Source organism: Trachypithecus francoisi, unplaced genomic scaffold (assembly GCF_009764315.1).
Source record: "Trachypithecus francoisi isolate TF-2019V2 unplaced genomic scaffold, Tfra_2.0 Lachesis_group10, whole genome shotgun sequence".
Classification (NCBI taxonomy): domain Eukaryota; kingdom Metazoa; phylum Chordata; class Mammalia; order Primates; family Cercopithecidae; genus Trachypithecus; species Trachypithecus francoisi.
Window position 1 is genome coordinate 70,759,845 of NW_022681455.1, and position 12,814 is coordinate 70,772,658.

Genomic DNA, 12,814 nt, shown 5'->3' on the forward strand with positions numbered 1-12,814 from the left:
TTAAAGAAATATAGTTTTTCTCTGTTTCTATTCATATACATTAAATAACTACCCAGGAAATATGACCCGGTTTGGCGCGCGTGTGCGTGTGTGTGTGCCGTTTCTCTAAAATTCTGACTCATAGTCTGGAGGACAATGATTGACTTTTTTCCACTTCACATAGCTGCTGTGAATTTCTCCTCACAAGGATGGGCCTGTTTACTCACCCTGGGCATCGTTGGTAGAGCGCTAGTGTAAACACCCTGAGGAGCCCGGTGGGCCGGGGAAGTGGGCGCGCTCTGTTCTCTGCGGCCAGCCGGGACGCCGGGGCCAGGTGGGGCCGCCTGCGTTTAGCGACTGCTTTCTCACCCCCTGGATTGGCGATGTTTGCCACAGCAGCGAGAAGCGCCATTGTAATGGGGATGGGAGGGGTGGAGCCTCCAAGTCCTGTCTCAATTTAGATCTCTTACTCTGCTGTTAGGCGCGCCCATTTCAGATTACTAAACTCGAATTAAGAGGGAAAAAAATCAGGGAGGAGGTGGCAAGCCACACCCCACGGTGCCCGCGAATTTCCCCGGCAGCGGACTGTAGCCCGGGCAGACGCCGTCGAGATGCAGGGCCCACCGCTCCTGACCGCCGCCCACCTCCTCTGCGTGTGCACCGCCGCGCTGGCCGCGGCCCGCGGGTAGGAACGTGGGCGCGCGGGGGGCGCGCGGGCGCGCGGGCCTGGGCCGATCTGTGGTTCTGGGCCGGGGCTTCGGGGAGGTGGCGGCTGCTGTGCCGCAGCGGGTGGGAAACGCCCGCGCGGCTGCAGTCCCCAGCCTGGCACTGGCCTGGGGGTTTGACCATATGTAGCTTCAGCGTGGCTCTCCATGGGACAGTTACTTTCTCTACTCATGAAGTTGTTTAAGCGTCTCCCTGGCCATAACAACTTTCTGAAGAAGAGTCATTTTATTTTTAGTTCACGTTGCCTCTGCCTTTTGCTTTTCAACTTTTTGCTCCCAGATTGCGTTTCTTCTCTCAAATACATGATGTATTTTTTCTAATCAAGATGTCTCAACCTTAGCATTGCCAAAGTGTGACGGAGGGGACTGATGTATGAGTTCAGGGGCAGACATTATAGGAAGCACCCAACAGCACCCAATAATGGAAAGCCCCATTCATTCCTAAAGATTTCTGTAGTTGAGCCTTAACCCCAAATTACAGCAGAGAAAGTGCTGCTTTAGTGACTTCTTTTTATAATCCGTTATACCTGGAATTTCCACCAGTTGTAGTTTATTTTCAAATGGTATATTTCAATCAATGGTATTGGTTAAATAATTTTTTATCCTCGTTGGACAGCTACTCAAACATGAAGGTTTGAATAAGAAACAGGCAAAATCTTAGTTAAACACCACCAGCACCAACAAGAAAATAATCACGCTGGGATAAGGTCGTCTGTAAAGGAGAAGCTTAGAGACTTGCTTTGCCAATAACTCCAGTATGCCCCGGTGCAAGCCATTTACATCATGGTTCCTTCTGTGCTGTTCGTGGTTTATAAAATGGAAATAACACAGGCCTTCCTCTAGTAGTGATGCATGAATTACTGCATTAAAATTGATTTATGGGAATTATTGTTGTTTCAGTAGCATTTCAGTGCAGTTGCTAAATAGAGCAGTGGGCAATGTTAACAGAAACGACTGCAATTGGCACAGTATGGAGTGTCTATCGCACTAGGAAACCTGAGGGTCACAAAGGAGAGGAGATGTGAGGATAAGAAACTTTGTTTTTCCTTGTTGGGAACTCTTTAGGCCCCGGTTTCTGGTGACAACCCCAGGGATCATCAGGCCCGGAGGAAATGTGACTATTGGGGTGGAGCTTCTGGAACACTGCCCCTCACAGGTCACTGTGAAGGCGGAGCTGCTCAAGACAGCATCAAACCTCACTGTCTCTGTCCTGGAAGCAGAAGGAGTCTTTGAAAAAGGTAAGATAAACAGCATAAAGTCTTACCCTTCTGCAGTAATAATTGGAATATGTTAATAAGGTCATGTGTTAGGTAGTATAATAGAGAAACCCCAAATTTGCAGTAGCTTACCTAATATACTTTTAATTCTCACTCATATAAAGTCCTAGATAGTGTTCCCGGATGGTCTTCCAAGTGCAGATTCAGAGACCCAGGTTCCTTCCATTTTGTGGCTCCATTATCATCATGCTCCCAAGACTGCAGGGGAAGAGCATGGAGTTTCTTCATGGGAGAAGGGGAAGAGCATGAGAAGAGCATGTAGAAGGTTTTTATGGGATAGGCCTAGAAATAGCTCATATCACCAATGCTCATATGTACAGGCAAAAGAGGCTGGGAAGTGTAGGCTAGTGTGTGCCCCAGAAGAGGAAATGGGTTAGTCTCTAACACAAAACCATATTTATTGAGTGCAAAGTATTTTACAGAATAGGCCTGTGGGAAGGAAAGAAAAAACTACACAATAGTTAAAATCTAGTTTTATGGAATATTTCTTAAGCTTTAAAGTAACAAGAAAAAAAGAAAATAGTGTGAAAGTGGGAGCCATTTGTAGCAGAACCAAGTTTGGTTCTTGTTTCAAGTCTGGGTTCTAACATGGCCCAAGATTAAATTGGGCCAATGAATGTCTTCTTTTTCAGTACTAAGGGAAAAATAATTTTGGGGGAAAGAGGTAAATACTTAAAACTTTTTTCATTAAAATGAACTTTTATTGCATTTTTTTTTCCTTTTTTAGATTATTATAATTGTTTTTAGAGACAAGCTGTCAGCATGTTGCCCAGGCTGGTCTCGAACTCCTAAGTTCAAGTGATCCACCCACACTGGCCTCCCAAAGTGCTGAGATTACAGGCATGAGCTACTGTGCCTGGCTGAGACATACGTTTTTATAAAGTTAAGAGTTATTTTTAAAAAATCATTTAAGGCATGTAATGAAGGGTGGATGGTATTCCATAACGGTTCATTATAGAAGTGTTTATTCTCTACAAGCATAGATAAATGAACACCATCATGAAATGAAATAAAAGTAAAAGTTTATCTGCATCTTTGGTTCTTTCCCCACTGGAAGTTCACTGGGTAAGTATATTTGGAATAGGAGTCAGGACGAGATGGTGTGTGTAGGGACAAGTCACTTTCGTCCCTCATAGAAGCAATGTCAGGGAAGTGGGAGGTCTTATTTCCCTGGAGGGGAAGTATAGGTTAGCCCTTAAGATCTGAGTTTGAATCCTGGTACTACTTTGCTACTAGTTGTGTGATCTTAGGTAGGTTACTTAACTGCTTTGAGCCACAGTTTCCTCATCTATAAAATGGAAATAATGAAATTGACTTCCCAAGGCAGTTATAAAGTTAAAATCTGTGTGTAGTACCTCTTAGGCATGCAATAAACAACAATTGCTAATATTATTAGTATAATAATACTGCAAAAGAGGATGCAGAAAGTCCATTTCCTTTTTACATGGGGGCAGACTTCAACTTTCATTATTGAACTATCATTTCTGAAAATGAATAACTCCTGATCTTATGATGGTTGCTGAAGAAAATATTGAAATATTAAATGACAAGACATAATACTTAAGGTAGTTCCACATTCATTGTTTATTCATTAAGAATTTATGAGTGGGAAGAGGGAGGGGATTGAAAAACCACCTATTGGGTACCACACTTATCACCTGGATGATGAAATAATGTGTACACTAAAACCCTATGACAGGTGATTTTCCTGTATAACAAACCTGCACATGTATCCCTGAAACTAAAATAAAAGTAAAAGAAAAAAAAGAATTTATAATATTGGCTCCGCTAGTGTGGCAGTTTTCCTGCAATGCAGAGGTCCAGAATATATATGGATGTTTTTGATAAATATTTGAGCTTTGCTTGGACATTTACATACTCTAATTCTAGAATTTCACCTGCTGGGTCTTTTCTGTGATCTCCAATATCAGTCTCTCTCTTTTTTGCAACAAATGATACCTGCATTGGGGGTGCATGTTGTTGTGGCTTGGTTTTCAACTTTATTCTTAGATCTTCTCATGGGAGAAGGTTTCCTCATATGCCCATGGGAAAGTTCAAGTACTCAAGACTGGGTCGGGCAAAGCTGTCCTGGGAGCAGAATGGATCTGCAGAAAGGAAAAAGGGAAAATGCTGCTGCTGTTGTGGGCTGTTTTTGACTCTATCGACATAGAGTTTCATTGACAATGGCATTGCTAGGAGCACTCTCCTCTTTCAAAGGAGAATGTTACTATATTATCAGAGGCTGGGAGTTATTGTTCTCAGAGCAGGTGCTTCCTGTAATGTGAGGACTTGAGGATCAAGACACTTCTCCCTGCTTGTCTTCACATCCTTTGGTTATTTGGCTCCTCCAGTTGTAACAATATGTAGCTAAACCAGGACTTCTAAATCAGGGGTCTGGATCTTCAAGTATCTGGATGTGGACTCATGTTTTGTTTTTTCTCCATCACATAAACACCAACAAATAAATACCTTTTGTTTTTGAGAGACAGGGTCTCACTCTGTTGCCCAGGCCAGAGTGCCGTGGTGAAATCATAGCTCACTGCAACTTGGAATCCTTGGGCTCAAGTGATCCTGCTGTCTCAGCCTCCTGAATAGCTGGGACTACAGGCAAGTGCCAGCACGCCTGGCTAGGTTTAAATTTTTTTTTTTTTTTTAGAGATGGGGTCTTGCTATATTGCCCAGACTGGTCTTGAACTACAGGACTCAAGTGATCTTCCTACCTCAGCCTCCTAAAGTGCTGGGATTAAAGGTGTGAGCCCGATTGTTTCATCATTTTCTTATGAGCCACCCCACCCCTACAACAGAAGGTTGGTTTTAATAAAGATTTATCTTGTAGTAGAGCTGGGTAAGGCAGTGGACTGTTTCTTAGTAGCTTATTTCCAGCAGTTCTGTACTTCTTAGAAATCCTCAGGGTAGGGAGGTGTTTTACCCAAACCACAATAGATTTCTGTCTCAATTTGCGTCGGAAATAGTAATAACTAAAGGGTTCAAATGGAAAATGTATTTAATAAAGGTGAAAAAGTATGGCATTTCTTTAGGGAAGAGTTCATTTGTTTGTTTGCCAGATATGGGGGAGATTTTATTTACATTCCCACTTTTATGGCCAGGAGTGTAGGTTATATTACTGTTATTCATTTAAAAAATACATTAATTCTATATTTATTGGGGATTGATTGTAGTTTTTTTGTTTGTTTGTTTGTTTTTGTTTTTTTTTTTGAGACGGAGTCTTGCTCTGTCACCCAGGCTGGAGTGCAGTGGCGCGATCTTGGCTCACTGCAACCTCCACCTCCCTGGTTCAAGCGATTCTCCTGCCTCAGTCTCCCTAGTAACTGGGATTACAGGCGTGTGCCACAATACCCGGCTGATTTTTTGTATTTTTAGTGGAGACGGAGTTTCACTGTGTTAGCCAGGATGGTCTTGAACTCCTGACCTTGTTACCTGCCCACGTCGGCCTCCCAAAGTGCTAGGATTACAGGTGTGAGCCACCACGCCCAGCGATTATGGGCTTTTTTTGGTGATTAATAGACCTTTAGGAAAAGAATTTCTGCTACACTTTGCAGAGTTCTGGAAAGATGTATTAATGCCTTTCTAGGAGTGAAATTCAAAAGATTGCTTGTCACTGTCACCACTGTCACCGCCTCTACCACCATCAGCATCATTGCCATCATCTCCACAGTGATTAGAACTATGTTCCTAATCTTATCTTCCTTTGCATAAAGAGTTAGTTAAATAAACATAATTGACAAAACATAGTAAAAGTTCAGCAGGTAATAATTACCAGAGGAGGGAAGATGGCGCAGCTATTGGCATTTGAAATCAAGTCAGACTATTGTATTGGGTGGAGAGTGAGTCTGTCCCTTTATTTCTTCCCATATAGATATATATTTTTCTTTTTCCTTACTGTGAGGTTGCTCTGGAGTTCCATGCCAAATCAAGAAAAAAAAGTTAAGAACATTTTGAGATCTGTCCTCTCATCTGTTAAGGCATATAAAATAATTAAATTTTTGTGATGTCCTTGAAACCATAATTTCTGTTTTATTTTCCCTTCTCTTGCTACAATTTGACATTTTCACTTGTAAACTTTCAGTGGTTTTCCTGAACAAGAGTCACTTCAAGTAATGAAGAATATAGCCTTTCTCCCTCATTAATGAATTCATCGTCATTAGTTTCATGTAAACCTGATTTAAGAAAAAAATCCTAGAGGCTGAGTGCAGTGGCTCACAACCATAATCCCAGAGCTTGGGAGGCTGAGGTGGGAGGATTGCTTGAGCCCAGGAGTTTGAGACCAGCCTGGATAACACAGTGAGATTATATCTCAAAAACAAAAACAATAGAACCCCCAAAACCAAAAACTCCCAAAAAGCTAAATCGAAAATGCCTACTGAAAAATCTGGGGACTTTGCAGGGGCGTCTCCTGGTAAGTGCCTGCTGGTTTGGTAGCACCATTTTTTAAATACTGCCAATCCTACTTCCATCTTCCCATTGAGTTATTGGGGTGGGATGTGCTCTATAAATGTGTCTATAGCCTTTAATAACTTGCTTTTTCTTTTTGCCCTAAAATTCTGGAGAGTTAATGCAGTGTTAACCTTCTTTTTTAAAAGATTTTTAAAAAAATGTTTTTTTCCTTTGTTGTCTTTCTCACATTGACTGTGGTATGTTTTATTTTCCATCTTGGCTTAGTAAGAGTGGGAAATTTTTAAAAATTGAGATATTAGCTGAAAAACTTAAAAAAATCATCCAGTTCGGTTAGGATGGTTTTCTGGTGGAAAAAAAGCTCCTGAACATGCATTTCATGCCTTGTAGATAAAAATCAGTCCCATGGTCTTCATGAAAGTAGATTAATTAGTGTAATGTGTGGGCAGATCTCCCAGAGCAGGTTTTCACAGGCAGCTTTGCCAACAGAACTCAGTCTGAACCTGCAGTTATGTGAGAATTATTTTTAAAGGGTGTAGGCTTTTCATTCACACATCGTCTTTGCTATTGTGTGTGATGTATATTAACAGGTAGGTGGTGCCTAAGAATAAAGGACCACAGCGTAATCACGATGTGCCTGGGCTCTGGAGCCTGGCTACCTGGGCACAGGTGATGGCCATTCCACTTAGTGGTTGTGTGGCTGTGGGCAGTCATGATCTCACCAGGCTTCAGTTTCATCATCTGAAAAATAGTGGTTTCTGCCTTATACAATTATATGGATATTGTGAGGATTAAATGAGGTAACATATTCAAGGCACTTAACACAAAGTGTTTCATTATTCAAGAAAATGGTAGCTATTGTTACTAGAAGAGAGTAGCAACAGTTTATGTCAAAGGCAATTATTAATCACCTGTTGTGATGGTCTTGAACTGGAACTCTATAAAAGACACATCCCTAGGAAGGGATTGGAAGGGATTTAACATATTAAATATCCAGTTTCCTCATAGTACCAAGGACTTTATGCACAATATTTGATTTTAACAACCTGATGAAGTAGATACTCTTGTCTTCATTTTGGAGGTGAGGAAATTGAGGCAAAGAGAGAACAATCAGTTTTTCTGAGTTAACCCAGTTAGTAAATGGTGAAGCCTAAATTTGTAGTTAGTTGTATCTGAGGTCCACAGACAATAAGGTTTTCTATTGCTGGGAAGAGAGTGAAGTATTTTTGTTTCCTTGATTTTGGGATATTGATGCAATGTTGCATAGTCATCTTCCACTAAAATCATTTTCACATTTGCTTGCAGTAATGTGGACCTGGATCTAATGAAATCTAATTTGAATAGAAAGAATTACAAGATGAAATGCTAGCTCTCCTCTTAGTTTACTTTCAGCCTCATAGAGTTTTGGAGCTGGAGGGGACCTCAAAGATAAGCCAATTTGATCACCTAATATATGGCTGAGGAGACTGAGGTGAGGCATGGGATCTGGGGATTTTCCCAAGGTCAGATCATTTACTGGTGCAGAGTTCAGGTTGAAACAGATTGCAGGTTCCCAAATTTGCAGTCCAGTGCTATTTCCATTATACTCTATGAAACTTTCCTAACATATGGAGAGCTGAGCTTAAGACCTAAGATATATTTACAAATGCTGATTCTTCTGATATGGAAGAAAATAAGGCTAACTAAGGAGTTTAAAAATGCTTACTTGCATATTGTAAAAGTTTCTTATTTTAGCTCAAGGTGGAGTTGCTCTTTATGCACTAATGGTTCTGTATAAGGGATGGGGGCTGGGTTAGAAGCTTCATAGACCTTTTAAAAACTAAATTCTGTTGCTGTGTTTCTCTTTTTTATTTATTTACTTATTTATTTATTTTCTTGTTGCTGTGTTTCTCAAAGTGCAAATTATATTTATTAAAAAGGCTGATTCATGGCCTCCCTCAAGACATAGGTAAGAATCAAGAATCTCGGCTGGGTGTGGTGGCTCATGCCTATAATCCCAGCACTTTAGGAAGCCAAGGTAGGTGGATCACTTGAGGCCAGAAGTTCAAGATCAGCCTGGCCAACATGGTGAAACTCTGTCTCTACCAAAAATACAATTAGCTGGATGTGGTGGCGTGCGCCTATAGTCTCAGCTACTCGGGAGGCTGAGGCAGCAGAATCGCTTGAACCCAGGAGGCAGAGGCTGCAGTGAGCCGAGATTGCACTGGTGTACTCCAGCCTAGGCGACAGAGCAAGACTCTGTCAAAAAAAAAAAAAAAAAAAAAAAAGAATCTAACCTTTATGTTCCGCCATCACCACAGGTGATTCTTAGTCACATTAGAATGAGAACAACTGCCTTTTGGTATCTCACAAATTGTGCTCGACCAAATGCTGGAAAGCTCGAGGGTGAGTAGCATGCCCCTGCAAGCCTGTGATGATTCATGGCAGTGGAGGGAAGGCTCCTCCTGGACTTTCATGTTTGCTTTTCAGCAGCCTTCAACCCTAAGCGCTGGTGTTTGTTTTCAGCCACCGAGAAACATGACTTGGGGTTTGATTGTGAATCAATGATTGGGTGAAGTTAAAAGTGAACACACTGATTCTTTAAACTCCAAGTTAAACATGTGCTGCTCCTCTTCTAGTGCTGAATGAGTCACTGTCCTAGTGACTCACTGAAGGGTTGTGGTGGAAATAGAAAACAGATCCCATAAGAATTTGGGCTGGGTTACTGTTGATCCTTTATGTCCTGTGAAGAGGGCTTTACAAAGCTGAAACTAGTTGTTTCCCCACAGGCATTTCTTCTCATTAATGTATTATTTATTGATTATTTGCTGTATGTGAAACATGAGTGAATGAGGAGTGGGGAATAAGAGAAAGGAAGGCACTGGAGGAGATTCAGAGGTCCCAGAAGGATAATATAATATTAATAGTGCAGAAGGCTGGAGGAGTTTTTATTTTTTGTATAAAAAATTCAATGTGGTTTGTAAACAGTGCTTCTTGTATGTGACCCTGTGCCTGGTACTGTTACCTTTTACTTCCAGAGCTATACAGATGTCCATTCATAAATGTCCCATCTCTGCTGACATATTTGGCATTTGGAGGGAACAGTTACTTCCTGTACTAGAGACGGGAAGGGTGTGCCGGAGGAAAGAGCTGCTGGGTGGGTATGGCAGTTAAGAAAAGGAGATAGGGGTTTGTGTATATATCTTTTGAAAAGATGTTTCATTCTGCTTTGGATATGCGTTTGGGGAGACATCCAGGTGGAGATGTCCAGCAGATAGTTTTGAAATTGCAGCTGGGTAGAGAGATTTAGGCATTGTTTTCATAGAAGTAGACAGTATTTTGAAGTCCTGGAAATACATAAGATGCACAAGAGAGACAGAGCTCATGGAAAGAACAAGACTTTTGAGAGAAGCTTGGAAAGAGGAAAATAAGTGAATGAAAGGGAGAAGACCGGACACAGTGGCTCATGCCTGTAATCCCAGCAATTTGGGAGGCTGAGGTGAGCAGATGGCTTGAGAGCAGGAATTTGAGATCAGCCTGGACAACATATTGAAACCTCATCTCTACTAAAAATAAAAAAAATTAGCTGGATGTGGTAGCATGTGCTTGTAGTCCCAGCTACTCAGGAGGCTGAGGCGGGGAGTTCTTGAGCCTGGGAGTTCAGAGCTACAAGTGAGCCATGATAGTGCCACTGTACTCTAGCCTGGGTAACAAAGCATGGCCCTGTCTCAAGAAGAAAAAAAAAAAGAAAAGAACAGACAACGAGCAGTCAGAGAAGGATAGATTGAAAATGTTTCAGAAGCCAAGGCAAGAAGTAGTTCCAAGAAGGAAGGTTTAATAGTATCAATTCTCTCAGAAGGCTAGAGAAGAGAAGATGAGGACAGAGGAAAGAACATTGATGACCCTTAAGCAAATGGCTTTAAGTTGAATGTTGGGAGCAAAAGCAAATTTGAAGGAATAAATGGATGGTGATAAATATAATCAGAATTTATTTTTCCAGAAGTTTGGTGGTTGAAAGGAGAGAGGTGGATGTTCTCTCAAAAGGCACATTAGAAAGGTGAAAGTGGTTAAGGCAAAGGAGAGGGTGGATAATTCCTGGGTTAGAAGTGGTGAGATCAGTATTAGGGGCAGAGGGAAGGGGATTATCCTTAAAAAACCCTCATACTTTCTTCTTTGAAGAAAGAAAGAAATAGAAGAGAATCAGTAAGGAAAGAAATATTTTGAGATATGAAATTGAGATGAAGAATAAAATTGAAATACAGTTTTAGGAAAACTTATCTACCCACCTGTACATTGCACAGATCTGGCCACCACTTTATAGGAAATGGGGGTAAAAGTTAAAAGTAGTGGCACACCAGAAAGAGAAACACAGGATTGGAGATCTTCCCTAGTGGTGCCCTAAACTGGGTCACCACTGGATTGTAGGAAATTGGAATACAGGGGCTGGAAGTCATACTCATATCTGGGGGAGCTAACACAAAGGGGAAAGAGAAGAGGAAAGGGCTGTTTACCATGAAGATATGCCTCAGTTGAAGCTCAAGAGGACTGGGTGGAATTACTTTATTACTGCCGTGGTTGTCAGTGAATTTGTAATTCACCATCTCTTGGTCTGGGCCAAGATGACCAGCATACGAAAGTTGCAGTGATAAAACTTGGCGAGGAGGATTAAAGTGGTTCTTGGTCTGGCTCTATCTCTTCCATTCTTCACTTCCCTTGGAGAATCCTTTGAGGTGATTTTCTTCCCTTGCAAGGCTCAGGGTGAAATTGGTCAAAGATTTGGTGGAGGGGGTAGCAGTAGGTAGGTAGATGGTAGGTCTGTGGGTTGTTAGTTCTGAAGAAACGATTCATAAGTTAAAATCCGAAAACCAGACTGGTAAAGAGCTTGGAAATAAATGGAGAGGAACATTTATTATTATTATTATTTTTATTTTAATATTATTATACTTTAAGTTCTAGGGTACATGTGCATAACGTGCAGGTTTGTTACATATGTATACTTGTGCCATGTTGGTGTGCTGCACCCATCAACTCGTCAGCACCCATCAACTCGTCAGCACGCATCAACTCATCATTTACATCAGGTATAACTCCCAATGCAATCCCTCCCCCCTCCCCCCTCCCCCCTCCCAATGATAGACCCCGGTGTGTGATGTTCCCTTTCCCGAGTCCAAGTGATCTCATTGTTCAGTTCCCACCTATGAGTGAGAACATGCAGTGTTTGGTTTTCTGTTCTTGCGATAGTTTGCTGAGAATGATGGTTTCCAGCTGCATCCATGTCCCTACAAAGGACACGAACTCATCCTTTTTTATGGCTGCATAGTATTCCATGGTGTATATGTGCCACATTTTCTTAATCCAATCTGTCACTGATGGACATTTGGGTTGGTTCCAAGTCTTTGCTATTGTGAATAGTGCCGCAATAAACATACATGTGCGTGTGTCTTTATAGCAGCATGATTTATAATCCTTTGGGTATATACCCAGTAATGGGATGGCTGGGTCATATGGTACTTGTAGTTCTAGATCCTTGAGGAATTGCCATACTGTTTTCCATAATGGTTGAACTAGTTTACAATCCCACCAACAGTGTAAAAGTGTTCCTGTTTCTCCACATCGGAGAGGAACATTTTTAAAGAACACCTAGTAGCTCCCTTTTGGCAGGGCTGTGTTAGAAATTTACATTTATGAATATGTAACGGGCAGAAATGATTTAGTATTACAAACTTAAGTTTCACTGCAATATATGTTAAAGCTCTTCAGGAATATAGATAAGATGGGGAATTTATTATTCTCAGTACTTCAAATTTATTCAGCACCAAACTACATATGGCACAATGCTGGGTGACAAATATTTGGTGACCACACGAGGTTCTTGTGCCCATGCTCTTCGCAGGGAAGCAGAGTAGGCTTCATTTGATGTGTCAGCCCAAGTTGATTGTAGAGGCTGATTGGAGTGCTATGTTGACAGTTTCAAAGTCAAGCCTAGGTTTTCTGGATTAGAGAGCTGGATGAATTAGCTGTGTCTGCCATGGACATGGGAGTTGGGGAATGTGGTATGAATGCTGCAAAGGATTCTGCAGCCCATCCATACATTTTATTTATGGATCAGTTGAAGAGGAATGGTCGAAGAGGAATGGTAACCTACAGAGCTACATAGGGGCTTGAGGTAGTAACAACATGGATAAGAGAGGAAAGATGAAAGAGTGGGTATATCCAAATAGTAAATGAGAGTGCAGCAAGCTACAGAGGAGGAACAAGGAGAGAAGGAATATGAGGTTATGTTTGCACTACTGTTTTGGAAGGAATAGCTGGGTCTGTCCTGCACTTTTTGGGAGGCGCAGTGGGTTAGAATGGGCGCTCGGAAACCACATTGAAATTGAACCCTAGCATCACCTAATAATAGTACCCATCTCATAGCATTGTTGAGAGGATTAAATGAGA

General features: G+C 41.5%; 1 protein-coding gene across 1 annotated transcript in view; it reads left to right on the forward strand.

Moving 5' to 3' along the window:
- The first annotated feature begins 164 nt into the window (after positions 1 to 164).
- CD109 (CD109 molecule) overlaps positions 165 to 12,814 on the forward strand; it is a 147,858-nt gene continuing 135,208 nt past the window's right edge. The window contains 2 exon segments of the mRNA XM_033217681.1: positions 165 to 664; positions 1,770 to 1,942. Of these exon segments, the coding sequence (XP_033073572.1) occupies positions 591 to 664; positions 1,770 to 1,942 (247 nt within the window). The 5' untranslated portion in view covers positions 165 to 590.